We start from the raw sequence: 27,790 nt of genomic DNA, 5'->3' as shown, positions 1-27,790 counted from the left end.
TAACTTTTTCCGAAATTCCATTTATTTCCCATAGAAAAATATTTTTCCAAGAAGATTATTTATTTTCATACATAATTCAACTTTTAACCTAAAAACCTAACCTAACCTAAAGGTTAAAAGGTTATAGTTCTATGAACACACATTTATAAAACTCTAATTACAAGTATATTGAGGATCATACGTAAAAAAAATGTATAACTTTTTTCGAAATTCCAACTTTTTAAGATAGTAATTCATAATTCATAATTCAACTTTTAACCTAAAAACCTAACCTAACCTAAAGGTTAAAAGTTGAATTATGAATTATGAATTACTATCTTAAAAAGTTGGAATTTCGAAAAAAGTTATACATTTTTTTAACTTATGATCCTCAATATACTTGTAATTAGAGTTTTATAAATGTGTGTTCATAGATCTATTATGTACCTTTATAATAGATTACATCTACATACTGTTATTATTTCCTATATAATACAGATATTCTCCTATGTACACTGCATCATGTATCACTTTTATGTAGAAGTCTTTTTAAGCGAATAAATAAATTAAAAAATGCTTTTATTAAGTTATCACCTATTTTATTCCTGCGTTAACTCATTGTTTATTATTACCTATGTTTTTAGATAAAACTAAAAACATATAATTAATTAATACTTACTTTACTTAATACACAAATAGGTTTACATAATTATAAAAATCTACTCAGACATAGGATACATTAACCCGTCAGGCCTCTGGCATATTGACCGTTAAGGCGGGAACACATTATTAAAACCCGACGCGACCCGATGAAACGCGATGCGTGTTGAGTCGAATCAAATGTATTGTTTTCTTATGACCAGAATCACACTATGAACATCCGACGCGACGCCATGCGCGCACACGCCACCCGATCTAGACGTGCCAGGTCAGCGTGTTGCCCATGGTGGGGGTAAACACGCCACCCGACGCGGCCTGCGCAGTATGTTTCTAGACAACACCCGACGCCACGCGTCAGTCGTTCGAGATCTGTCACCGAGCATATACGGAATTTTGGCCAATTTAATATTATTTTTGCATTTATTTAGCGAAATGACCGACGAACAATTAATTGAGTTGGTAAAACGATATCCTGTTCTATATGACATGAGTTTAGCTATATACAGGGATCATACTGTGAGAATATCCTGTTCTATATGACATGAGTTTAGCTATATACAGGGATCATACTGTGAGAATATCCTGTTCTATGTGACATGAGTTTAGCTATATACAGGGATCATACTGTGACAAATAATCTTGTGTATGTCACTTTGAATAAATTCGTGTATTTCTTCAAATTGTGTTTTAGTAACCCGAAAATACATATGAAATCTTTCAATATCTTAAAGTAAGTCTGGATACAGAGTATGATATTCACCACACATACTCCTCTTTTGATTTATTTCATGAACCCAGTAACGCCTAGTTATTCTCTTTTTCTTGAGTCGTTAAAGTATCATATATGTACCCATAATTTGCATCAAATCTTCTTCAGTCTTCATCTGACTCGTTATTTATTAAATCCATAGTACAAAACCATTCACTTCCACTGCTGTTAGCTAACTGTATTCAGAAATTGCTAGTATGTCGTGGCGTCGCGTGTTGGTAATGTGCACGGTGCATATCGGGTGTCGAGACGTGGCGTCGCGTCGCGTTTTAATAATGTGTTTCCTCCATAACATTTCTTAAATATGCTTTCAGAAATTCAGAGAATTTGTGTGTATTTCCGCTGTGGATTGGGTTTGTTTTTTAAAAACATCTACATTTTATTCGGAGAATGGTGAAATTTTGCACACTTGACCTTCAAAACAGAAGAGAAAAATCACCCAATCCCTTTTCCCAGTTCTTAAAGCTAAATATTGATACTTCTTGATTTTGCACACTTGTTCGAAATAACTTGAAATTTACTGTCTACATCTGATTTCGAAATATTCTGCTTAAAGCCCGGGAAACGCCGGGGACTTCAGTTATTCTATCTATAGATATTATAAAGCAGAACAAAACTGCAGGCTAATAATGTCTTACCCAAGCTGTGCCTAACCACGATACTAGCTGTACCCCGCCACGCGTTGCTGTGGCTCAGCCTGTCTGTGCAGCTAGAGAAACAATAGCGCGTGTTACTTTCACGTCAAACCGATGGCGCTGTTTTTTTTTAAGTATATTTTTTTCCTTTCACAGGTTACATCTCCATATTGTGTTTATAACATTTTTATTTATAGTAGAGTATTATTTGTGTAGCAGTGTATTTATGGAAAATAAGCTCAAGGGCGCTGTACAATTATTTTTTCCTGATACGGATCTGATTTCTAGACTAAACATCTGTCTCTCAAATAATGGTTGCACCAGTTATTCTGGCCAAATACGAATATTATCTCATGTGCGACTAATTAGGTACCTACTCAGACTCGAAGCAAGTCGACTACAATCTACGTCATGCGTATCATATTGCGTCGTGTTAGCATTATGGATGTAATTAGCCTTTTATAAAAACATACGTTTAGGTACTTTATTATATTTGGAAAACCAATAGTTATAATATTTCATAATGTAATTCTTCAAACAATAGTAGGTTTACGCTGAATATTAAAGAGAAAAGAGTGACATTAGACTATGGGGATGGGATGGTAGACAGAGAAAAATGAGTATTGATGATTTATTAAAATCCGATTTATTTATTTATTTTATATATAGTTTGTAATTTATTATATATATGAACCTTTGTCTGTCAAAACAAAATGAACCTTTGTCTGTCCAACTGGGAAGGATTCTCGTTTCAGAACAGCCAAATTGTGTATTTAGTACATAATATTCTTACAATGGAATGGCGATACTGTCAAACCAAATTTTGAGAACATTGTTGATTGCATTCGAAGTGACAGGATGGTTTCTTTATCCTTGAAAGAATCGCAAAGATGTAATTTGTTACCAGGGTCAATTGGATAACATTAGTAATTGCATTCAGAACAGATGAATGGTTTCTTTCGGGACATCACAAGTCTGAGATTCTTTCCAGTGCATTTTGGAGAACATTTACAATAATTGTGTACTTAGAATTTCCAAATTTATAAATCAGTATAAAACATATGAATCCTATAGAACTATTGAAACTGGATTGGATCCTAATAAACTTTTTCAAAATATCGGAATACGAGTTCATGCACCTGCGTTAGTCCTGATATTATATAAAATGACGAAATGCTAAAATATTAGCATTTTTATGAATACGTGTTCCAACATCGAGATAAAATATTTGTGTTTTACTGAAAGTTCATTAGGAAACCTATCAATTCAATCGTAAAATGCCTGAAATCCCGTTTTTAAACATATTACGAATATTTCAAAAGATTCATAATAAATTAGCAATATTTTGTATCAGTTAGTTTTCTCCGTGTTGGAGGGGTGAAAGGAGATAGATCTATTCAGTGTTGAGTAGGTAATATGTATTGTGTGAATATTATTTATTGATTTTAGGTTGGAAAATGTGAGGTGCTGTGTAAAATAAGTTGATTTCACTGTTTTATATCAGTTAGTTTTCTCCGTGTTGGAGGGGTGAAAGGGGATGGATCTAGTCAGTGTTGAGTAGGTAATATGTATTGTGTGAATGTTATTTATTGGTTTTAGGTTGGAAAATGTGAGGTGCTGTGTTAAATAAGTTGATTTCACTGTATCTCCATTGAGCTATAATTAGAGGTGATGCTGCGTACTAATATCTCATCGAAACTTGTACCACTATTAGAACGCGATAAGCGGCTAGCGTGGACCAGAATCGGTAGTTTTAGTTGGAGCTTTGGGAGAGTTGGAGGTCAAAAAGCGGAACCTATTTTTTCGCTTAGTGACTTGTCCAAATATAATACATTAATGTGTATATCACAGTTTCATGGTGCGAAGTTTTATGAAGCGCATTGAATGAATGTGTTTTATTTTGATTTAGTGTTACATTGATGTATGTAAAAAAAAAAATAATAGAATAATATAATAATAATAATAAAAAACAATAGGACAGTTCAACCATGAATATCTCGGAGTTAAATTTTTTAACTCATTACCAGAAAAAATTAGAAACATGAATGCAAATATAAACGAATTCAAAAGCCACCTTAAAAAGTATTCCGAACAGTTGAACTGAATCGTACCAAATATAAACAAATATAACAACACCCCCATACACACAAGCCCTGCTTATTTATGGGGGTACATCGAATACTTATATTATGTAATTAATAACCTACTATGTTGTGTAATTATATTATGTAATTGTAATATTATGTAATTCGTGTATCTTTTTTTACTAATAAAAAAAAACAAAAAAAAAATAAAACTAAATAAATGTTCAGTATGTGGTGTTGTCCTGTTTGTATGATGGGCACATTTAAGTGTATGCAATTGAAATTTTATGTTTTATGCAATCATTTTAATTATAATATCCTATGAGTGTCTCTGCTCTGATGATGAACACTGCAAGGTTGGCTAAATGAAAGCGTAATGACTCCTAACATCAATCATCATAATACCTTTTACCGTCACAATCTTTAATTTTATCTGATAAGGACACTGTGAATATTATTATTAGATTTAGTTAACAAACGAATTAATTCTTTATAAACATTTGTTGTGTTTATTGATCTGAATTTTGTACCCGTAGTCTCTGTAGCCTAATAATATGTTATGATAACAATGAGCGAGATAATAAAATTTGATTCAGATGACAAAGTTAATCGAAACAAAGCCGCAAAGATGTTCCAATAACAATTAATTAATTTAAATAGTATACTGTCATCACTTTTATCAACAAATGTAATAAACAATTATTCTTATTTAAATTCACGCCATGTTGTTAAGATGTAAAACAACAGAACAACAGATGTTTAAACAACAGAAAAGTTACTCATAAAATGTCAGAAAAACACATTTATATATTCAGTTCGTAATTCAAGATTAAATTTTACTTAGCCGCACTTTTTACATGGATTTTAAGAATAGAATATATCTAGAGTGAGCTGTCGAAAATTATTTAATTATTTGAAGCATTTTATAACAATATAATTAAAAACATAATTAATATAATTGAACACCTGACCGGACATCAGAAGGTATGGGTTCAATTCCCGTTGGCGGAATTTATTTTTACTCAGGAGATATTTTCTATTGTTATTTCCGGCAACTAGAATACTTTCATCTGGCATAATATTAAGTTATTTGTCACGAAGATTATATAGCTATCTACCTATTTCCTATTTGTCTAAATTCACAACTTGATTGGAAGTCCTTTCAACTGAAAATAAACTCGCCTTTTACAATAATATTACGTAACTAGCGAAGATCCGTGAAAAATCACGGGATAGACTGAATTCTTCTTATTATTTACTATTCATGTATAAATTAGTTGCAATAAGATTCAGTTTAATGTACCTGCTCGCTTCACACGCTTCTCGCTTCTATTAAAAGTGAATCAATGCAAAAAAAAACTGTAAACAAAATTATTGATTGAACAGACCATGTAATAATTACAATAACATTATATCAACAGTACTAGACTACAAACACAAGACAAAATGTAACATTCTTCTGCAATACATACACCACCAATTATCAGACACACTCATTAACCAATAGGATGCATGATCTGGGCAACAGCTTTTGGGAGTATTATTGATATATTTATTGACTCCATTTATAGAATTAAGCGTATTCTATACCAGCATTTTACTGAATCCTACAAATTATAGTAGCGTTGGTAATATAGTTGTAGTGATTTGTCTTATATGTAGTATTATTCTAGTTTCTATAATATTTTATGTTATTGTTATATGTTTTACTAATATTGTTTCATAATCAGTTTATCAGTTTACTGTTATTAAATGCTTTAAAAAAATTATAATTTACGATAGCTCACTAGGTATATTCTGTTCTTAAAATCCATGTAAAAGACCTCAAATAAAATAAAACAATGGATATTTTGAATTAAGAACTGAATCCATAAATAGTGGACATACGTGACGTGACGGCGTGACGTCAACGCCGCCAAATTCGCGAATAAAACGAACATGTTGTTTCGGCACTAAATCGAAAATGGCACATTTTAAATCTTTATAGAAAATTTTTTCGCTAACATAAAAATAAAATAAAAATACTTTCGCTACCGTAATTTTTTTCGAGAATTAAAAAATCTGTGAATAATACCCTACTGCGGTCCTATGGTGATGGTTAGTGACATATTATATACAGGATTTCCAATAAGAGGTGTTATTTTGATATTCAAAGAAACTTTTTCCGCAAAAGATCAATGGTTTCGTTGCTTGTATGGCACGTAGCGCCGTCTTGTTGAAAGTAAACGTTGTCCATATCAATACCATCCAATTCCGGCCATAAAAAATCATTAATCATCTCTCGATAGCGATCCATTCGCCGTAACCGTTGCTCCAGCCTCATTTTCGAAAAAGTATGGTCCAATAACTCCGCCGGACCATAAACCGCACCAAACAGTCACACGTTGAGGATTGAGAGGCTTTTCAACAATAACTCTTGGGTTTTCCGAGCCCCAGATGCGACAATTTTGCTTGTTGACGAAGCCACCGAGGTGGAAATGGGCCTGATCACTCAAGATGATTTTTCGATGGAATTCTAATAATTAATAATAGTGAATTTTTATAATTTCAATGCGTTGTTGAAGCGTGTTTCGTTCCATTTTTATTAATGACGTAGTGTTTCTACTTGTCAAATGTCAGAAATGACAACTTCAAAAGTAACATCTACCGAAATAGCGGGCTGTTCAAAATAACACTTCTTATTGGAAAACCCGTATTATGTGGGTACTAATTTTACGATGTACTTTTCACCATCCTAGTGCTGAAGGTAGGTATTAAGTATAGATTCGATTTCTCCGACTGGTTTTCAGCTAGACGGCTATTAGAAACTCTAGACTCTAGACTCTAGACTAGACCGTTATATAACATACAGCTAACGACTGTCAATACGACATGGGCATTGCTACTTTGATTTGAACAGCTGTAGTAACAGATACTGTACCTACTAATCACTTTGATTATTATTCTTCATCCGAGAAAAGTTAATTTTATATTATTTAATATGTATTGGTTATTATATTATACATACATATTATTTTTTTATAATAAAATATACAAATAATTCATGCCAGAAGTACATAAAGTAAGACCATAATTGTTTTTCTTCGCGATAAAGTGACAAGGCTCTTGTGTTTGCTGAGGGATTGCTGAGGGATTGCTGAGGGATTGCTGAGGGATTGCTGAGGGATTTGCTGAGGGATTTGCTGTAGTAATAGATACTGTACCTACTAATCACTTTGATTATTATTCTTCATCCGAGAGATGTTAATTTTATATTATTCAATATGTCTTGGTTATAATATTATTTTTTTAATAATAAAATATACAAATAAGGTGTGAATGTTGTAATGAGACTAAAAAATATGAACGAAAGGATTATAATGGCAGGCGATTTGAATGGGTGGGTGGGAATTAGACGTGACGGATTTGATTCGGTCTTAGGTATGTTTGGGGATAAAAGAACGAATGACAACGGGAACAGAATGCTTGAAGTATGTTTAGAGTGGAACCTGTTTGTGTCGAATACTTTCTTCGATCATAAAGGTATCCACCAATATACGTGGGAAAGAGGAAATGAGAGGTCAATTATTGATTTTGTAGTAATTGACTCTAGGTTGAGAGCTGTTACCGAGGACACAAGAGTTTTCAGAGGGGCTGAGGTCGAAACTGACCACTTTCTTGTAGTGTCGAGAGTAAACCTCTTTCGCGGTTGGCGCTCTAAAGTGAAAACGGTACCAACTCCGACAAGAGTCAAAATAGAAAAACTGCAAAACGATAATGTGAGAAGTAAGTATGTGAATTGTGCAGAGATAAGATTGAATGCGAAGGAAATGGATGGTCTAAGTATAGACGAAACATGGAACCACATAAAAGTGTGTCTTTGTGAATCTGCTAGGGAGGTTTGTGGAATAAGTACGCAAGGTAGGAAGAAAGGTGATGCATGGTGGGATGATGAGATTAAAGCACTGGTCTCAGAGAAGAAGAAAGCATGGTTGTGTCTGATTGCGGCTGGCAGTGCTTCCAGCGAAGAGAAGTATCGAGCGAAAGAAGTATATAAGGAATGTAAGAAAAAAGTAAGAGTTGGAGTGAAAGAACGAAAGAAACGCCTGGAAGAGGAAGAAGGAATGAAAATGACAAACCATTTCCAAGAAAACATTAAGTTGTTTTGGAAAGAAGTCAAAAGGTCCCGGAGTGGCCGAGAAAACGGAAGCATGAAAGTGATAAAATCAAAAGATGGAAAAATGTTGACGAATGAGGAAAAAATAAAAGAGAGATGGATGAATTATTTCGAGGAAGTCTTCGAAAGCGAAGTGAGTGACAGTGATTCCAGCGGCGAATCAGATATGAATGACGATGGAGTGAATGTTACCGAAATTAGCATGGATGAGATAGAAAGCTCGATTAAATGTATGAAGAATGGTAAGGCTGTTGGGTTTGACAATATTGCTGCTGAATATTTTAAAGCAGGTAGCCGTGTAATTCTCACATGGTTGTGCAATCTTTTTAACCAATGTTTAAAGGAAGGTTACACGCCTTTAGATTGGAGAAGGGCTGTGATCATGCCATTATACAAAGGTAAAGGGTCACGTATGGAATGTGGGAATCATAGGGCTATTAGCCTGCTTAGTTCAGTTGGCAAGCTGTATGGTAGAATTTTGATTGAAAGAGTAAGAAAGGAAACAAAGGATAAAATATGGGATGTGCAAGGTGCTTTTATGAGTGGAAGGGGGTGCATGGACCAGATCTTCTCATTGCGTATGCTCACTGAGAAGTTTCTGGCAAAAAACCAGAAAATTTTCTGTGCCTTTGTAGATTTACAAAAAGCATACAACCGAGTCGACAGGAAAAAGCTATGGAAGGTGTTGTCCAAGTATGGAGTGAATACGAATCTGACTCAGGCAATTGCGTCTCTGTATGAGGGAAGCGTTGCATGTGTTAGGGTAAACGGTGGTTTTACGGGGTGGTTTGATATCACAAAAGGTGTTAAACAAGGCTGCGTAATGTCACCGTGGTTATTCAATCTATACATGGATAATTGTATGCAAGAATTGAAAGAGGTGGGATTGGGCGCGAATTTGAATAATTTGAAAGTATGTTGCCTGTTGTATGCTGATGATGCGGTGCTGATTGCTAATAGTATAGATGATCTACAGTCTCTCGTGTCTAGGATGAACGAAGTATGCATGAAGAATGAGTTAATGATGAATGTAAGTAAGTCTAAAGTAATGGTGTTTGAAAGAGAGAGTACGAAAACAGTGTGCAATATAATTGTGAATGGGGAATACTTGGAGCAGGTGGATGAGATTGTGTATTTAGGAAGTATGTTTACGAGAGATGGGAAGGCTGACAGAGATATTGAAAGAAGGGTAAATGCAGGTAATTCCGTTAATGGAGGACTAAACGCCATAGGCGCTAACAAAAAATTGTCCAAAGAAGCGAAGTTAGCAGTCCACAACGGAGTGCTGGTACCTACCTTGATGTATGGAAGTGAGGCATGGAAATGGCAAAGAAAGGATGAAAGTAGATTAAATGCTGTTGAAATGAGATCCCTGAGGCGTATGTGTGGTAAAACCATGTTTGATCGTGTGAGGAATGTGGAGATCCGCAAAGAGTGCAAGGCTGATGTAAGCGTAATGAGTAAGATTAAGAAAGGGACGCTTAGATGGTTTGGGCATGTAGAGCGAATGAGCGAAGATAGGAGTGTAAGGAGGATATATGATGCAAATGTGAATGGTAGCAGAAGTCGGGGACGCCCGAGAAAGACATGGCACGATCAAGTGAATCAGATACTCGAGTCGGGCCATGTCAAGAGTCAGAATAATAGAAGAGTATGTATGAGACGATGTATGAATGTGAATGAGGCAAGGAGTGTGTGCCAAGACCGAGTTGTTTGGCGGTCCGTCCTCTCTGCCTACCCCTGCGGGGAAACGGCGTGATGGTTAGTTAGTTACAAATAATGCATGTCAGAAGTACATAAAGTAAGACCATAATTGTTTTTCTTCGCGATAAAGTGTATTTGCTGAGGGAATTCACCTCAATAATCAAATCATTGTTTATTTTTTCCTTTATAAACAGATTTATAATTAAGGGAGATTTTGGTCACAAGCTATACTGACTAGTATAACTTTATTGACGAAAATATTCATTAATTTCAGCTTATATTGAAAAATTACCTACCCGGAACCTGGAACTACTTAAGAGGAAGCTACAAGCCAAAAATGTATATATTTTTGGGATACCTTATATTGTAGGCAATAGGCATTAAAATCGCTTGACAAATGGAGTCGAAATCGTAGAAATCGGAGTCGGAGTATAGAGTCGATTCAACCAAAAAACTGGTTGTTTAAAGTTAATCAAGTGAAACTGTCACAGATAATCTTAGCTATAACACTGTATTTTTTAAAGTTGTTTCTTTATGCTTTCATACATTTCTATTGAAAAAAATTTTTTTTTGTAGTTTACATTTATATTTTTATTGACCAATATATTTTTTTTTCGTATTCTACTCAAGCCAAGCGATAGGAAAACCTTCAATTTATCTATAGCATAGCATTTTGGTATTCATAATGTACACCAATTCGTTATAAAGATGAATCAAAATAGTAATTTGGCATTAAGCTTCGCCTTAAGAGTAACTAAGTATTATAATTTATTAGAAGACATTGTTGTATTATTTTTTTACTGCTAATCTCACCAGGGAATTCCTGTGTCGATTAGCTACTTTACAATTATATTTAATCAAATAAGTAAATCACATAACACTAAATTTATTATTAATTATATTTTGATGAGACATGAAGCGAAAAAAGTGCTTAAATTTTTCTACCTCAAATTGACATCTAACTCTTTAAAACTACCTAATCCGGTCTACGCGCACCGCTAATCGCGTTATAATATGTAGTTGAAAAGGTTTCAACGATACAATATACAGTTTTGTTTATGGCCAACATCGCTATTAATTATAAATCTGGCTACCATGTCAAATTGCACAAAAAATTCTGTAATCAACAAATAATTAATAATTTAAATCAAATAATGTTAGTATTCAGTTCAATAAAGCACATCAGTTTTAAAATATATTCTTCTCTTTGTCCACTTTTAATTTGTAGTGTTCATGAAAAAATCATGTTTTTATGCGAACTGAAATAATTAGCAATGTTCTGCGCTGCAAACCGTTGCCTTACTTTTCTGCTCAGGGTCTGGTTATTTCAATGTGCGCTCTTCGGCGGTCAATATACGACTGATTTTGTAGTGTACTCTCCGGGTACCAAAAATATCGTGGACGTAAAAAGCTCTGGGCAGAGCATTAGTGCGATTTTATATGAATGGCATTGAAGCCAAATCTGTTGAGGGGAAATTACCTTGCAGCCATCTTGTATGACAAACTTTTGAAATAATTAGTGTGCAAAGTGGTGCATGATGAACTTTAATAATTTAATTTGTGAGTATTTAATGGCGGCTTGATGAGACAAGGAACGGGATAGGTCATTAAAAAATTTCAAGTAGTTTTTGGCATTTTTTATACATCTCCCCCCTCACCTCGCGGCCTCAAATTGATCTCGAATAGCTCCGTCCAGGACTTTTAAGGTTTATGAAAAATATGTTTGCCACGTGGTTTGCCTTAAGCTTGTCGAAATTGTACTCAGATTTTATTTTAAGGCAAATCTGTCAAATGGGATGTCTTAAAAAAGTAATTAAAAAGGTAAATTATTCCTAGGTAGAAGTAGTTATTTTGAATACGGTTAGTGAAGATAAAATATCGTAAACATAATCCGACAACGGTGACATAATACAGCAGACAATGCACTTTGACCATTCGGCGGGGCCGAAACTAACTTAGCTTACTACTTGGTATTTCTAACCGTTCGTTTGCTTTACAAGAATCGCTGGTTTTTTTGTATTGGTAAACAAGGCACGTCGCAAATCGCACGTCGCACGTCCCACGTCCGTCTTGAAGAGACCCGTTCATTGAATTACACACACTTTATTCCGTGTGACCAATCGACAAACAACGAACAGTGACCAAGTATACCTACTTTGCCAAACAATGAACTCTGCCGGTCGACTAATGTTCGTTATTATCATTGAATAGATAATCCAAGTAGAACCTTAGATAAATCTTTTAGCTCACTGATTTTAGAGAAAACCGATTTCGTTAATTGTTTACAGAGATTTTGATATAACCTTTAAGTACTGTGAAGTTCTGTGAACTTTGACGTCGCGTCCAAAAAAGTATATTTCCATTTTTTTATATTTAATAAATCATAACCAAAATTTCCTCTAAAATCTTATATTTGTAAGTAGGAACTTCAATACCTACCTAATTAATTATAAACCATACATTTTTTGTAACATTCTTTAAAATTTGATCAAAGAAACGTCACTATCTCAATTACATTTTTTTTTCAAACTTTATTGACTGATATCGTGGTCGTGTAAGGCTTTCGATCGTGAAGTCGCGGGTCAAATCCCGGTTTGAGCAAATAAATTTTATTTGATTAATTTGTATTATTTCACAATATAATGATTTTAAATCATGTAAGGCATTTCCATAATCCTTTTCCTGATCTCCTCCCCCTCCCCCTCCCCCTCCCCACTACCGTCAGACTCACAACATACCCCAATTGGAGAGGCTGTAGTCTGACTGGCTGTGGGCGGCTTAGAGCAATTGGGACTATTGTGCGGTACTGACATAAAAAAGGTAGGTAGGTACCATAATTTTTGTTGTTTGTTTTTGGGGTGTTATGCCGTGTTGCGCTAACTCCTTCTTTAGCCGACGTTTCGGACAGCATTGCAGTGTCCATCATCAGGGCAGATCCGGTAGATCCGAAGATGTGTGATCTACCGGATCTGCCCTGACGATGGACACTGCAACGCTGTCCGAAACGTCGGCTAAAGAAGGAGTTAGCGCAACACGGCATAACACCCCAAAAACAAACAACAAAAATGCTTTTGGCCGTGAAAATCTAAAAACTTACCTGATGTACCATAATGTTGAAAAAAATGCGAATAAGAAAGAGCAATAAACACAACTATTTCTCATTTTGAAAAATAATCTTTAGTGAACCATTAACGTTGAATTAAAGTTGCATTTAAAGACACACTGCGAATTTTAACGTGTGTAAAATGTGGTTCTAATAATTTTCAGAGCATACTTTGCGATATTTTTTTCTGTTGAGGTGTTTTTCATATAATTACCGTTTCGGCTCTACAAATGTACAGATATTATCTTTCAAAATAAAATATACTTTTAAAGGAATTAAAAAAAAATTAATTTTGAAGAGAAATATGGTATAACTCAGTAGAAATTTGGAATGCGGGGGCGTCCATATCCATACATATTGAAAATATCTCCCGAGTAAAAATAAATGCCGCCGACGGGAATTGAAACCGCACCTTTTGATGTCCGGTCAGCTGCTCTGAACTCTGGACCACTGATCTACGTCGGCTTATTCCCAACCTCGGCTGGTCGTCAGGTGATAAAATATAATAAGCAGTAATTGTCGATTAAAGTACTTGTACATTTTTAATTATTTGGAGGGTTGAGAATAAGCCGACGGGAGGTATTTTCAATTTGTATGGATATTTCAGGTGAATAATTAATCCTCAAATAATTTTTTATCCTTTATCCTATGCATAAAAACCTTTTCTTAAAAATATAATCTTTTTCAGTGATCAATATTTTTTAAGTCCATCCTTAAATAAGAGGAGTATGAGAATGAGAATTGGAATCAGCGTGTAAAGTCACTAACGGGCAGATTTGAGTCATTCAAATAACGACAGAGAAACTGGCCATAAAATAATCTCACGTAGATTTGGAACCGTTCCGAGAACTGTGACGCACGGTCCAAATATCCCCGATTATTCGTTCCCCGCTCTGCTGAACAGAAACCGACTCATTTTGTGCAATCGATTTGGTATAATCGAAATCAAATAATAAAACTACTTTGTTACAAATACGTTATTCATTACATTATAAAGTGGGATCAACGATTTTCAGAAATAAGGATTTAGAAATATCTGTAGATATTTTTTATTAGTTTCTATTTAAATTGCAGTTTCGATTTTATTTGCACAAGATTATGACTTTATTGGTAATTATAGTTAGGGATTATTTCACCATCCTCTTGATAGCTTATCCATAGAATAATTTAATTTAATTTAATTTAAAAACACAAATAAGCAGAAAATTGGCTTAAATTAAACTTATTCAATTTTCATAGAATACAGGCTCGGAGGCTCGATTCTAAAAAACGTCCTATCGAGAGCATGGCGATATACCCCGTATATTGTTTAAAGTATATTATTAAAGAAAATGTTTATGAATCATGTTACAGTTTTCACACTTCTCATTATGGTTTCTATTTCTGGAGAAGTTTTCCTGTACCGTAAGGTTGGTATAGATTGCAAAAAAAACAAGAAAATTTGCTAAACAACGAATTATATTGTGCATTAAATTACCTAGCTGTAATATAAGATTTTTTCCATTGTTAAGTAAGGTATAGTGAACTCATTTTAAGTATTTTGTAAGCCTTTTCTATGAGACAGTGAACTTTTTTTTAAAAATTGGTTTACTGTTATAAATGTTTTGAAAAAAAAATCAGGAAAATGCCAATTATCAAAATCGAAATATTATCATAATTTGATTTAAGACATATTTTCAAAACATTTCACTATTACTGAGTTCTTGAGATGACTGTACGTTCTCATTTTGTGGCACTTTTCATAATTTTAGGCTTCTTTGCATGGATTTAATTATAGGTCCATTTTCGTCAGTGACAATCTGTCCAGAAAATAGTCGTCATGTGGATGTGTTCCTAGGTGCTCTCTGGAAATGGAGAACGCGACAATACTTGTAGCATTGATGGTCTTGGCTGTCATAATCGGTGAATCAAAATATCTCATCAGGCGAAATTTAACCCCCAAAAATGTGTTTACAGGTCTCGTCACATAAAAATTCAAATTTTCTTTTATGACATAACCAAAAAATGATATCGGTGTACATGATAAGGACATTTAAGGTTATTAAGACGCCACTCAAGCCAGTACTTGTAAGACTCCATAGCTCGTTGTGTAATTAATCAATGCCATGACTCCATTTATCCGCTTGCACACGCTTTTCGTTTGAAATACTCAATTTAGATAAGTTTTGGCGGATGGCGGTGCAAAGTTACACCAGCTGGTGCAATCTATACCCACTTTACGGTGGTAGTTAAAAAATATGATTGTATACATTGTCTTCATAATATTTTTAAGTTAATTATCACTCAGTTTTCTCAGTCATGTTTTGACTTGAGTTTCAAATACGTATATACATTTTTTTGTTGGTTTTGGTAAGGCATTATATAGTTTCGCACCATGAAAATTAATATTTCTCTGTTCAAAAGATTTTAGCTCCACGCAGGAGACCCTGAGGAAAATTATTTCTCTCGGGACTTATGTCATCTTTGGGGATGCTGTGTGAAGGGTCTTTTTAGGGCAAGGAAGGAGAGGAGAGGTTCTGGGAAGTAAAAAGGTATGAGGGTTGGGTAGGAATCTGAATAATGAACAATGTGTCCAGGAGTGACGGGCGTATGGATTCATCCCTCCCACTGCAGTGCAAAATGATGGGTCGAGAGAGTCCGGCTGGAGAGGTCAAAAGGTCTCCCTCAACCAGTCTCTCCCGATCCGGCCCGCCACGCAGTACGAAAAACAGGTTGGGGTGACCTATGGCAGAAGTGTTGATTATCCAATAAGTGGTTCCCTGGGCGACGGTATCGGTAATGAATGTAATGTAATTGGGAATAACCAGAATATTTGTTGCCCTGGTTGAGTATTTATGTCTATAGAAAGAAGAGAAAAGTAAGGTAGAATAAATAAATAAATAAAAAGTCAAAGCAGAGCTATACTAGGGCAGTTTGTTTAATTAATTTAATAAAATGAAATAATTATTCATAAATTGTATATTAATTTCCACGGAATGCTTACGTACGTACTTAGCTGTTTCTGATTTCATTAATCTAATAATTTCGCGGTTGACATTTGTTTTTTTCTTTTCCGGGAACAAACCAATTTACCACAAAACAAATAATGACGTGATGAAGATTTCTAAGAAAACGTTCTTTCCCTGTGAGAATATTCACTATAGATAATCCCAACTACTTACCAGAAATTAATCACCCCTTATAATATATACTTCTGGTATTGCGCTGGTAAAAGGCCATAGTTCAAAATCGGTACGTTTAGAGACCGGATCTGAATAACTAGGTACTTCCCTACCTTTCTCTTCCCTGTCTCCCTTTCTTCCCATATTCGTTCATCCTCGAAATTCCCTAATTTCTATAAATGAATATAAACTTTATTTAACCCTTAGGATCCGATTGACTACAATAGCAGTTCAGTGAAATTTTGACTACCTTCAGGTGCACTGCAATGTGCAGTGTGTAGAGATAGGTTTTAAAAGTTTTTAACGCTTTTCAATACTGTCCATGAAAATGTAAAACGTTGCCTTATATAAAATATAATTTTTAATATAACATTTGGCTTAGAGATATTTACAAAATATTTCCCGTCGTCTAAGGGTTAAACGAATTATTATAAAATAATAATAACGTGGAAATAATGTTATAAGCCCAATTAGTCCAACTTTTAATGCTGTCGAAACCTCGAAATTTAATATTTCTTTTATGAATTTGTTTAGGTAACAATTGTTAAAGATTAGCGCGGCAAAGGCTTAATAATTAAATTGTGAAATGAATCATTTGTATGTATGAAGCAGATTGAAATGAAACATTTGTGTGTATGAAGCAGTTTGAAATTTAACATTTGTATATATGAAGCAGTTTGAAATGAAACATTTGTGTGTATGATGCAGTTTGAAATGAAACATGTGTGTGTGTATGAAGCAGTTTGAAATGAGACATTTGTATGTATGAAGCAGTTTGAAATGAAACATTTGTATGTATGAAGCAGTTTGAAATTAAACATTTGTATGTATGAAGCAGTTTGAAATTAAACATTTGTATGTATGAAGCAGTTTGAAATGAAACATTTGTATGTATGAAGCAGTTTGAAATGAAACATTTGTATGTATGAAGCAGTTTGAAATGAAACATTTGTATGTATGAAGCAGTTTGAAATGAAACATTTGTATGTATGAAGCAGTTTGAATTGAAACATTTGTATGTGTGAAGCAGTTTGAAATGAAACATTTGTGTGTTTGATGCAGTTTGAAGTGAAACATTTGTGTGTGTACGAAGCAGTTTGAAATGAAACATTTGTAGGTATGAAGCAGTTTGAAATTAAACATTTGTGTGCATGAAGCAGTTTGAAATGAAACATTTGTGTGCATGAAGCAGTTTGAAATGAAACATTTGTGTGTATGAAGCAGTTTGAAATGAGACATTAGTGTGTATGAAGCAGTTTGAAATGAAACATTTGTATGTATGAAGCAGTTTGAAATGAGACATTTGTATGTATCAAGCAGTTTGAAATGAGACATTTGTATGTATGGAGCAGTTTGAAATGAAACATTTGTGTGTATGATGCAGTTTGAAATGAAACATGTGTGTGTGTATGAATTAGTTTGAAATGAGACATTTGTATGTATGAAGCAGTTTGAAATGAAACATGTGTGTGTGTATCAAGCAGTTTGAAATGAGACATTTGTATGTATGAAGCAGTTTGAAATGAAACATTTGTGTGTATGATGCAGTTTGAAATGAAACATGTGTGTGTGTATGAATTAGTTTGAAATGAGACATTTGTATGTATGAAGCAGTTTGAAATGAAACATTTGTGTGTATGGAGCAGTTTGATATGTTACATTTGTGTGTATGATGCAGTTTGTAATGAAACATTTGTGTGTGTATGAAGCAGTTTGAAATGAAACATTTGTGTGTATGGAGCAGTTTGAAATTAAACATTGGTGTATATGGAGCAGTTTGTAATGAAACATTTGTGTGTATGGAGCATTTTAAATAAAATATTTGTGTGTATGGAACAGTTTTATATGAAACATTTGTGTGTATGGAGCAGTTTGAAATGAAACATTTGTGTGTATGAAGAAAAACACTCGAACCTGAATTCTACGTCAGCAAATTTGCGTAACTGTTTCAGTCTGTAATTAAAATGTGTATTTAATGTTAATGCAAATATTAACCCCTTGCAACTTGCTTAAAACGAACTTTAAAAAATTTCATATTGATCCGTTAAGACTCCACATTATTGGATACTGTTCAATAGTCAATTATTTTCCTCTGGACTTCCAGGGTAGACAAAAAGGGTTGAAGTGTTGGTATGTGCTAACTACGTGTTACTACTTTTCGGAACATTTATAGATAATAGTAAGTACCTACCTTTATAACATTAAAAATAGACATAGATATTATGTGACGCTCTTTCCGCCATTGTTAATATGTGCATAAATTATCGTTTTCAGTGCATTAGCCGAAATGATAACTATTATTTAGTAGCACCAAAAGCTACGTTACTAAAGACAAAGAAAAACTAAATTACTTATAGATATTAGGTATGTATATTTCAGGACAATTGATTGACGTATAAAGTTAGTTGAAAAGAATGCATATTATTTATTTAAATCATAAGACAGAAGCACGACGCACATCCTACATCGTGGTAATATTTACTTAATAATCGTGGTGTTTACTTAAATAATAATAGCAAGTATAGATATTTGAGGTCACTTATCTTTTATTAGGAACAAGCACGCGGTTACAATAGAAAAATACTCACATTTTTCACTGTCCGATGTTTATAAGAAATGGTTTTCTTGATAATTATTGCCTATTTATGTTTTTTTTTTACATTAGCTCCAATCAGGAGGCCCTGATATAATAACTTCTTCCAGGGCCTATGTCATCTTACAAGGAGACAAATTAAATACGGGACAGGAGGCCGTGTCCTTATAAAATGTTAATACTTTCCGAATTTATCGGAACATTTCTTGATGCATCTGCATTTGCCCTGTTATTATATTTTTATGAACACCTATTCCTACATAGCGTTAATATATTTCTTTTATACAAAAATTTAAACATGAAACCTATCAATTCATTTGTTTAGGGCCTGCAGTCCCGTTTTTAACAGAATTAAGAATAATTTTGAATAAATTAGCATTATTTTATATCATTCGCCTCGTAAGGGATGCCGTGTGGAGGGTCTCTGAGGAGAGGAAGTTCTGGGAAGAAAAAACGTATTATAAGGGATGAGTAGAAATCTGGAGGTCGGTGTGTGAGTGACGCATGTAGGAATCCTACACAACAACAGCAGTACACGGAGATGGGTCGAGAGACTCCGGCCGGAGAGATCAAAACACCTCCCTCAACCAGTCCCTCTCTACAAACCTAGACCTAGACCTAGACAAACCTCACTTCACGAACCCGGGCATAGTCAAATGAAAATATGTTAAATATAAATTAACCGACATCCAATAATATTAAGAAAGTTATCTTTTTACATCCAAAGTTTAGAGGCGGAGAAGGAAATGGGAAAGACGAGGGTTGAGAAGTAAATGGCTATTTCAAGCACCCTCGGTTATGAATTCAGAGATAACGGGTTCGGATCACGTCGTGCGCAAATAATTTTTTTGTGTCATTGCAAATATTGTAATGTAGCACATTTGCAGCACACTCCAGAGCGGTACTACTCTCTGGACTAATAATTAATAGCGGCAGACTTGGTCCTTTCTTAACTTACTTCACTACCAACTCTCTTCAGCCCCACAAGATGCCCCAATTGGGGATGCCATAATCGGCATAGTCCCACTGGTTCAGGACAGTTGGGACTCTTGCGCTGAATACCTACAACGCGCACGTTTTGCAGCGGGAGGAGAACAAACAAGATTCATGCTTATTAAATTTAGTTAGGTATTCAATAAATCTGAAGCTAGAGGTGTATAGCGATGTTAAGTTCAATTTGAAAATTTAATCTATGAAATTTTTTTAGCTTTATTATGAATAAGTAGAGATGGCAAAATTTCGTTTTAACTAAAAACGCGAAAAAATATTTATGTTTCGAAAATAGGGCATATATAAGTTTTCTTTGCATTTCAAGGCATTTGAAAGTGTTTCCAGTGATTTCTATTTCGCGAATTAACGCGAAAAACGTGATTTTGGCCGTATTTCAGCTAAATTATTCTATTTAGCGAAATAGGCGCGAATTTCCCGAAAATACCGGGTATTAAAATAATATGTGAGAATTTCAAAAAATCGATATTTACATTACGATATTTTATAATTTTGTTACTATTTTATGTGTAAATATTTAATATTTTTGTACTTTAGGCTAAAATTGCTTTTCGACATTACACAAATTGTGCGAAATAAATGACGCCTATTGATGTTAATCGCAATCTGCATTTGTTGTGTTTGTGTTAGACCCGTACTTAGAGTTTCCTTCCTTATTAATTTAATATTAAAATTTATTATTTATAATATTTCACATGGAAATACTTGCAAATGAAGGTTAAACATATATTTTACCAAAAATACTTAAAGTATGCGCTAAAAACATTCAGGAAATACATTTTTTTCTATTTTGCTACAAAACGCTAAATTATGCCTCAAAATGCTTTAAAACGCTAAATTTCCAATTGTTAATGCTAAAAAATCTGAAAATTAATGCTAATATTTGCCATCTCTGTGTATAAGATGTAAAGCAATAAAAGTAAGAGAATTTTCGCTTTTTATCCATTTAAGATGAAATAAGTCATGTAACCATAGTTTCCCTTGAAACATCTGTTTAAAAATCTTGATAAAACAATAAGTTTTACAAAACACAATTTTATTATTTAAATGTGCAGTCAACACATGCGTACACTAAGCCATCGATAGGTAATATTGGATTCTCAATAACTAATTTATTCGTATTTCCAGGGTATTCAAGTAATTTCCTGTTGGGATTAATGGGAAATTGTTTTATAAAATTTCTTCAGATTTACACAAAATCATTAATGACCAAACGGTTCTCAGGAAGTTAAGGTTTATCGCGTGGTTTTACCCTTCTAGGTACTATCCATTACATACTGCCAAACTGCCATAAAAGTGCATGGTGGTTGTGTAAAATTATACATCTGACAGGAATCGAACAGACGGCCGTTTAATAACCATCACACAGCTTCCAGCAGTAGTAGGCAGAAAACTTAAAATGCCAGAATCCTACTGATAGGAAAATAATAATTTTTTAAAGAAGTGGTTCTCTACGTTTAGTGTTTTAGCAAGGGTGCCCGCGTTCACGGGGTGAGGTTTTGACGACAGAGAGTCTGGTTGAGGTAGTTTTGACCTCTTCCGCAGGACTCACTGTGGATACAGTGACCCCATATTCCTACCCATCCCTCATACCTACCTTTTTCTTACAGAACTTCCTCTCCTAAAAAGACCCTCAACACAGAATCCCTAAAGATGAAATGATGGAGATTATTTACCCTGTATAGAGCTAATGTAAAAAATATCAACCTATTCGGTTATATCCCAACTAACTGTGCAGATAGGCATTCCTTGCCTCTTTCACATTCATACATCGACTCAAACATTTGATTCTTGACATGGCCCGATTCTATTGGGTTAACTTGATCATGCCATGTTAATATTAGGTGTAGTTAAATTAAATGTAGTTGTATTCGAGTATTTGATTCACTCGTACATGACATTGTTGTATAAAAAATAGAGAGGGAGGATAATGTACAGTGAAAATGCAGTTATAAAATATATTCATGTATTCGTTCAATTTATTACAAACTATCTTAGAAAAATTTATCACACTATTTTGACAAAAACAATGACACATTTTTTATGGATACAAAAAAACGAAAAAAAATGTTTGAAAACAGTTTAAGAACTTCTGACTTATTGTCAGCTAATCTTATTACTCTAAAGGCAGTTTATTGCGTGGAATGAATGTTTAACAGTTTCTCAAATTGCCAAAACACCAAAAAAATGTTTATCATCTAAAATCAAGGAATTACAATAATACATCTTGTGAGATTGAAATGGTCCAATTATAAACGAAGTATAGTCGAAATTAATATGTAAACATTACAATTCTCAAATATCAAAAGTATTTCTTCACAGAGATATAGCAACCACATGTTTTGTAAAATATAATAATATCATATTCGAGATAAAATCAACAAACTTCAAACAGCATTCATATCTTCTGTCGTTGGCCAATCGAAAGATATATATTTTTACAACTTTGAACCAATGTTATCACCATAGTACTCGTACCAAGACAAAAGATATCTTATCTTGAACGTATAACGTCAACACTTAATTAAAACATTAAATTAGATTGACAAATAATAGCAATGCGACTTACAAATTACTTCTACATGCAAACATAGTTTAAAAATAATGTAAATGGAAGATTGTGGAGTGTAATTATCAAAACATGGTCACTATTTAAAATAACTAAACATATTATGTCTAATGGCGAATCGTAGCAACTAAATAATTTATATATAAAACTACACTTTGACCCCGAAAGTCAGGGCATGGCATACACAATGTCCGGCGGAATGTTAAATACAACTATGGAATTATAATATTATGAATATGGCGATTAGGTTCGCAGATAACGGAATGGCCTTCCGAGAAACAGAGCTAAACAAAACCCCAATTATTAGTAATTTCGTCCCTGTTTGCAATGAATACCAAGTGAATCAAGTAAGGGGAACAAGACGTGTTCTCAGCGTGTTGTGTGTATGGCTTGCATTACCAGGAATGTTCATTGTTTAAATACCAAACGACTATTTTCTACCTGAGGGGCTTAAAATCCAAGATGGCGGCTGAAATGAAACGCTCTTTGAGCCTTTTTCCTTCCTCGGTGACTCGTCGACACGACGGAATCTCCGAAAAGGGATAATGGCCGTCGTTGTGAATCAGTCAGAAACACAAATCGAATTAATAAAACCACTATGAGTAACGAATCAAGTGTCCGCTACAAAGGACAAATCTCCAATAAAGCAAACCGAATCGAGAAGAAAAATGATAAGCGAAGCAGACTATCTAATTATAATATAAATTGGTCCATCAGATATCTATGCATAAAATGTGCTGTATAAATTGGAGAACCCTTCGTATAAATTGAATTCAACAATACTGTCACATGGGATATGTATCAACGGTTCCCTGACAGAGCTGGGGGAAGCTTTTATAGATTTGAGCACCACATAACAAAACATTCCACTAGATTTCTTACGTACACAACAATCCTCTCAATGTCTTTGTATACAAAGTTCGGCGTCTCAACATGGCGGCCGCAAACGCACTCTTCACCTGTCTGCTCCGTTCAGGCTGTTTAGCAGTCTTGTCTTCTTTCATCTTGCTCCTTAGACAGGAGCCTTCCCTCCGAGCTTCTCGGCCAGATCTGACACCAGCTCCTTGTAGACCAGCGGGTCGATGTTCTTCCCGAGCTGATAGAGGACGAACCAGTCCCCGATGTGGCACTCTCCGGCCACTATCTTCACCTGCTCGTGCGGGGCCAGGCGGGAGCGGGCGCGCAGCAGGTACAGGCGCAGGCGAGGTCCCATGATGACGGCCAGACGGTAGATCAGAGAAATTCCACTCAACACACTCAAGATCACAAACCAGAACCACAAGAACACGTAAATCTTCTCGTTCACGATATTCAGCGGTAAGACGCAGAGTCCGTCGAACTTCTGCACCCCTCCTGAGGGACCGTATTTGTGGAACGTGCATTTGGTGACTTTAGGAAACACTCTGGACATCGGGTCTTCTCTCTCTTCGGGTTCCATCTCGGTGAACCTCACCACGTCACTGCCGTACGTGGAGAACTCTCCATCCAGAAAGAAGTCCATGAAATAGATCTGCCCGACGACGTTGATGAAGTTGAGCACTTCGCAGATGAAGAATCGGTAAGCGTAGTATTTGTGCGTGTGCAGATTGGCGGTAAAGTAATCCACGAGAAGTTTCTTGCGGTCGTTCTTGCACTTTTCGTTGACGATGGGGCAGTTGAGGTCAAGCACCAGCATCTTGATGCGGCCGCCCTCCCAGGTCTTCCAGAGGTAGCGGGGAACGTAGAACAGGATGGCCTGGAAGAACAACACGAAGCACACCCACTGGTAGTACTTGTGGTAGCGCACCTCGTCCTCCCCGTCGATGTGGGACGCCACTCCGGGCTGGACCACGTCCTTGCCGACGCGGCCCACCAGCCTGTTGGGAATGGTGAAGGTGGAGTATATCCAGCAATACGTGTCCATCACGTTTAGCGGAATTTCGTCCACGATGCAGTCAATGGGGTCCCCGATGTACTGGCGGGAGGTCACCAGCAGGGAGAAGGCCACCAGGATGATGACGGTGGCCTTGTAGTGCAGTCGGAAGATATTGTTGTCGATGCATACCGAGTCGAGTTTTAAAAGCCCCTTGACGGAGCCGAACACGTCAAACATGGTGCAGGTCGCTGGGGCCCCGGGGGCGCTGTTCGCGGCAGTCGGAGCGGTACTGAGTTACTGAGTTACACTGAACTCTCGGCGGAGGGGCCTAGCGACGCAGGCGCTGTTGCCAGACCTCCGACTGTACCCCCTCCTTCCCCCCATGCCCCGCCCTGGCCACTCCTCGTGGCGAGGATCCATCAACGGTGGTGCGGTATTTTAACGAATGGGTAATAAGTACTCAATTTCATTAAAATAATAATATATAATGAAAACCAGTTTCAAACCATAAAAATGATGCGAAATTATTTTAATAAAGTTTGTTTATGGTATTGTCTTACTAGTTATAAGTCTTAGTTGAAAGTCACTAGTTATTAACCATAGTTGTGAGCCACTGGTAATAAATCCTAAGTGTAAGTTATTACTAGTGTTAGGGTATATTAATAGAAAAGATCCAAACATAGTTATTATTAATTTGTTGTCTTGATGCCATCAACAGAAACAATTAAAAGGGTGAAAGGTAAAAGTTTAAAAGTATTCATGTGAGTTTTAAACGATTTAAAAAGATCAAAATACTGTTAATTATAAGATAACATTAATAATAAATTGTCTTCAATGATAAAAAATATGTTTGTTTCGCTTTATAGATAATCACGGATAACTGTTAAACGTAATTAATGAAGTTATTATCTAATTTTCAGATTTATTTGAATTCAGAATGAGAAAAAAATAAAGATAAAAACTTCTCTCGAGCCTAGTTCAAGAAACACGGTGAAACACGATGCTGCGTATACACATGCGAGCTAAACCTCTACTTATTCTACGCATACATATGCGAGCCGAACTGCCGAGTTAAACCTCAACTTATGGGAAAGGAACGAAGCAACCGCAAATGTTAATTTCTAATAATAAAATTTGAAATCTTACTTCAGCACTTTTCAAAAACAGTTTTCGAATACATTACGAAATATTCAATTTAATTAGATTTTCACAACTCAAATTCTACGTCCTTCTTGCAGCGTCTTTAAGAAATATAATGGCCAAAATGCCAGAGACCTGAGCTTTCAAAATGTTAAATGTTTTAGGTGGGCTAATTTACGAGTTGATTTTTTTATAATGTCGCTATACGCGAGAATACTCATTTTAAATAGTATTTGTTTTGATGTAGTCAATTCACTATTCATGAAATTATGACAAACACACCGCTGAAAATACTGTCCTGACGTTGAAAAATTCCTCGTATTCCTTACCAGACTATTTGTCTATTTTAGATGGATTAGAAATTAATAACATCAACATCCCCCATCGTTCGATGGATATGACAGTCCATACTGATAAAATTATGCAATTTACGATTATTTCAGTAAGATTGGAGAACGTAAATACTTACGTAAACATCATATTTAACATTTTTTACTGCTAGCGCCGCGGTGTATAAAAAGGGAACTATTCTGCGGCTTACCAAGGTTTAGCGGCCGATTTAGCCCGCTTAAATTTGCGCGAGGAACGTCGCAGGATACGGATTGACTGATATACCGGGCCATAGTCGTTAATGCAATCTTCATTTGTAAATATGCAATATTCATCTAATCAGAAGGAAACCGGACAAAACAGAACATGTTAAAATAATAGGTTGGTTTCGGTTAGGTTAGGTTAGGTTAAGTCCCACCTAAATTTTCTGAAAGAAATATGGGGAAACGCATACATAACAAACTTAAACGATTTACAAATAATACAGAATTCTTCAACAATAATCTAGATACTCCCACGAATAACCTAAACCAAGAAATGAACTTCTTGAAAATTAGAAAATTGTACGAATATAACATATACCTTTTAATCTACAAAATACAAAATGGACTTTTACACACGAATACACGATTTATAATAACGTCACACGAACACTATAGAAGATACAATTGTAAATTGTACACTTACAGTAAAGACTGAACGTTGTAAGTTGTAAGAGAAATAGGTCATGAGGGCTTAAATATTTACAATCTCAAGTGAAAATGGAGAATCGAATAAGCAAATTTGAGAACTGTTAGATAAAGATATATATATATTTTCTATCCAATCGATGAATCAAGGGTACCCCTTTAAAGAGGTGCCGAGGTCAAAAAAGTTTGAAATTCGCCGCAATGTCCCCCCTGGGTAGGCAGTTGCAGGAATTACCCAGCCGTCTACATATTATTCGTCTGAAACCCGACCGCCAGACTCGAAATCACTTCGGAACCATTCGGCTTTTGTCGGTGAAAGTTATACGAGTTCGGCTGGATAGCCAGGCCCCCCAATCCCATATGGAAGGTAGAAGGTTATCCCATGGAATTTACCAGACACAAAATGTGCTTTATTTTGTAGGCAGATGACAACATATTGTAAACATAATACAACAATGGAAAAAAACGTTATTCAATTTTATATTTTGTATTTCGTTGTCCTAAACGCAATAAGTAACATAATTTACATAACTCAATGTAAAGAAGGATTTATTTTGTATTTTGTATAACTTTAGAAATATAATTATATCTTTCATAGTTCTACATGTCTACCCTTTATCGCTGTATTAGTTCTGTAAAACGCCCAATCTGGCGTAATAAAGGTTTGCTAAATACAAACACGCTTTACAACAAACTGTTCACGTTTATTTGTATAAATATCAATAGTTACTACACATTGCTCTGTAACTACTCTCATAGTACTTTTTGTACTCTTGTTATTTAATTATACACAATTATTGAACTCCTTTGTACAACATAACTCACTATGACAACTTGTATTGTACCTGCATTTATTATTCGCACTCAATTTATAATGTTATGTACTATACCCTTATTATTGTACTCCATACCTATAACAATGTATACATGTCAAAGGCTTCATATAGAATAACTAACTAACCATCACGCCGTTTCCCCGCAGGGGTAGGCAGATAGGACGGACCGCCAAACAACTCGGTCACACCACACACCTCTTGTATTGACATGGCCCGACTCAAGTATCTGATTACATGCCCAAACCATCGTCTCATCTTACATCATCCTTGCACTCTTTACGGATCTCCACATTCCTCACACGATCATATTTGGTTTTACCACACATACGCCTCAGGGATCTCATTTCAACAGTATACAATCTACTTTCATCCTTTCTTTGCCAGTTCCATGCCTCACTTTCATCAGGGTAGGTACCAGCACTCCATTGTAGACTGCTAACTTCGCTTCTTTGGACAATTTTTTGTTAGCGCCAACTGCGTTCAGTCCTCATTAATGGAGTTACCTGCATTTACCCTTTC

General features: G+C 35.2%; 1 protein-coding gene across 1 annotated transcript; it reads right to left on the bottom strand.

Annotated features, from left to right (window-relative positions):
- Positions 1 to 21,801: 21,801 nt before the first annotated feature.
- On the bottom strand, positions 21,802 to 24,580 carry Inx2 (innexin 2). Its single transcript, XM_089643571.1, has one exon. It carries the CDS (start codon positions 24,511 to 24,513, stop codon positions 23,434 to 23,436), a length of 1,080 nt encoding a protein of 359 aa, XP_089499697.1. The 5' UTR covers positions 24,514 to 24,580; the 3' UTR covers positions 21,802 to 23,433.
- Between the last annotated feature and the right edge of the window lie 3,210 nt (positions 24,581 to 27,790).

This window comes from Hesperophylax consimilis, chromosome 19 (assembly GCF_061612785.1).
Source record: "Hesperophylax consimilis isolate HC1 chromosome 19, BYU_Hcon_1.0, whole genome shotgun sequence".
NCBI classification, from domain to species: Eukaryota; Metazoa; Arthropoda; class Insecta; order Trichoptera; family Limnephilidae; genus Hesperophylax; species Hesperophylax consimilis.
The sequence above is the reverse complement of the archived record's forward strand: the minus strand, read 5'-3'. Positions and strand labels throughout refer to the sequence as shown.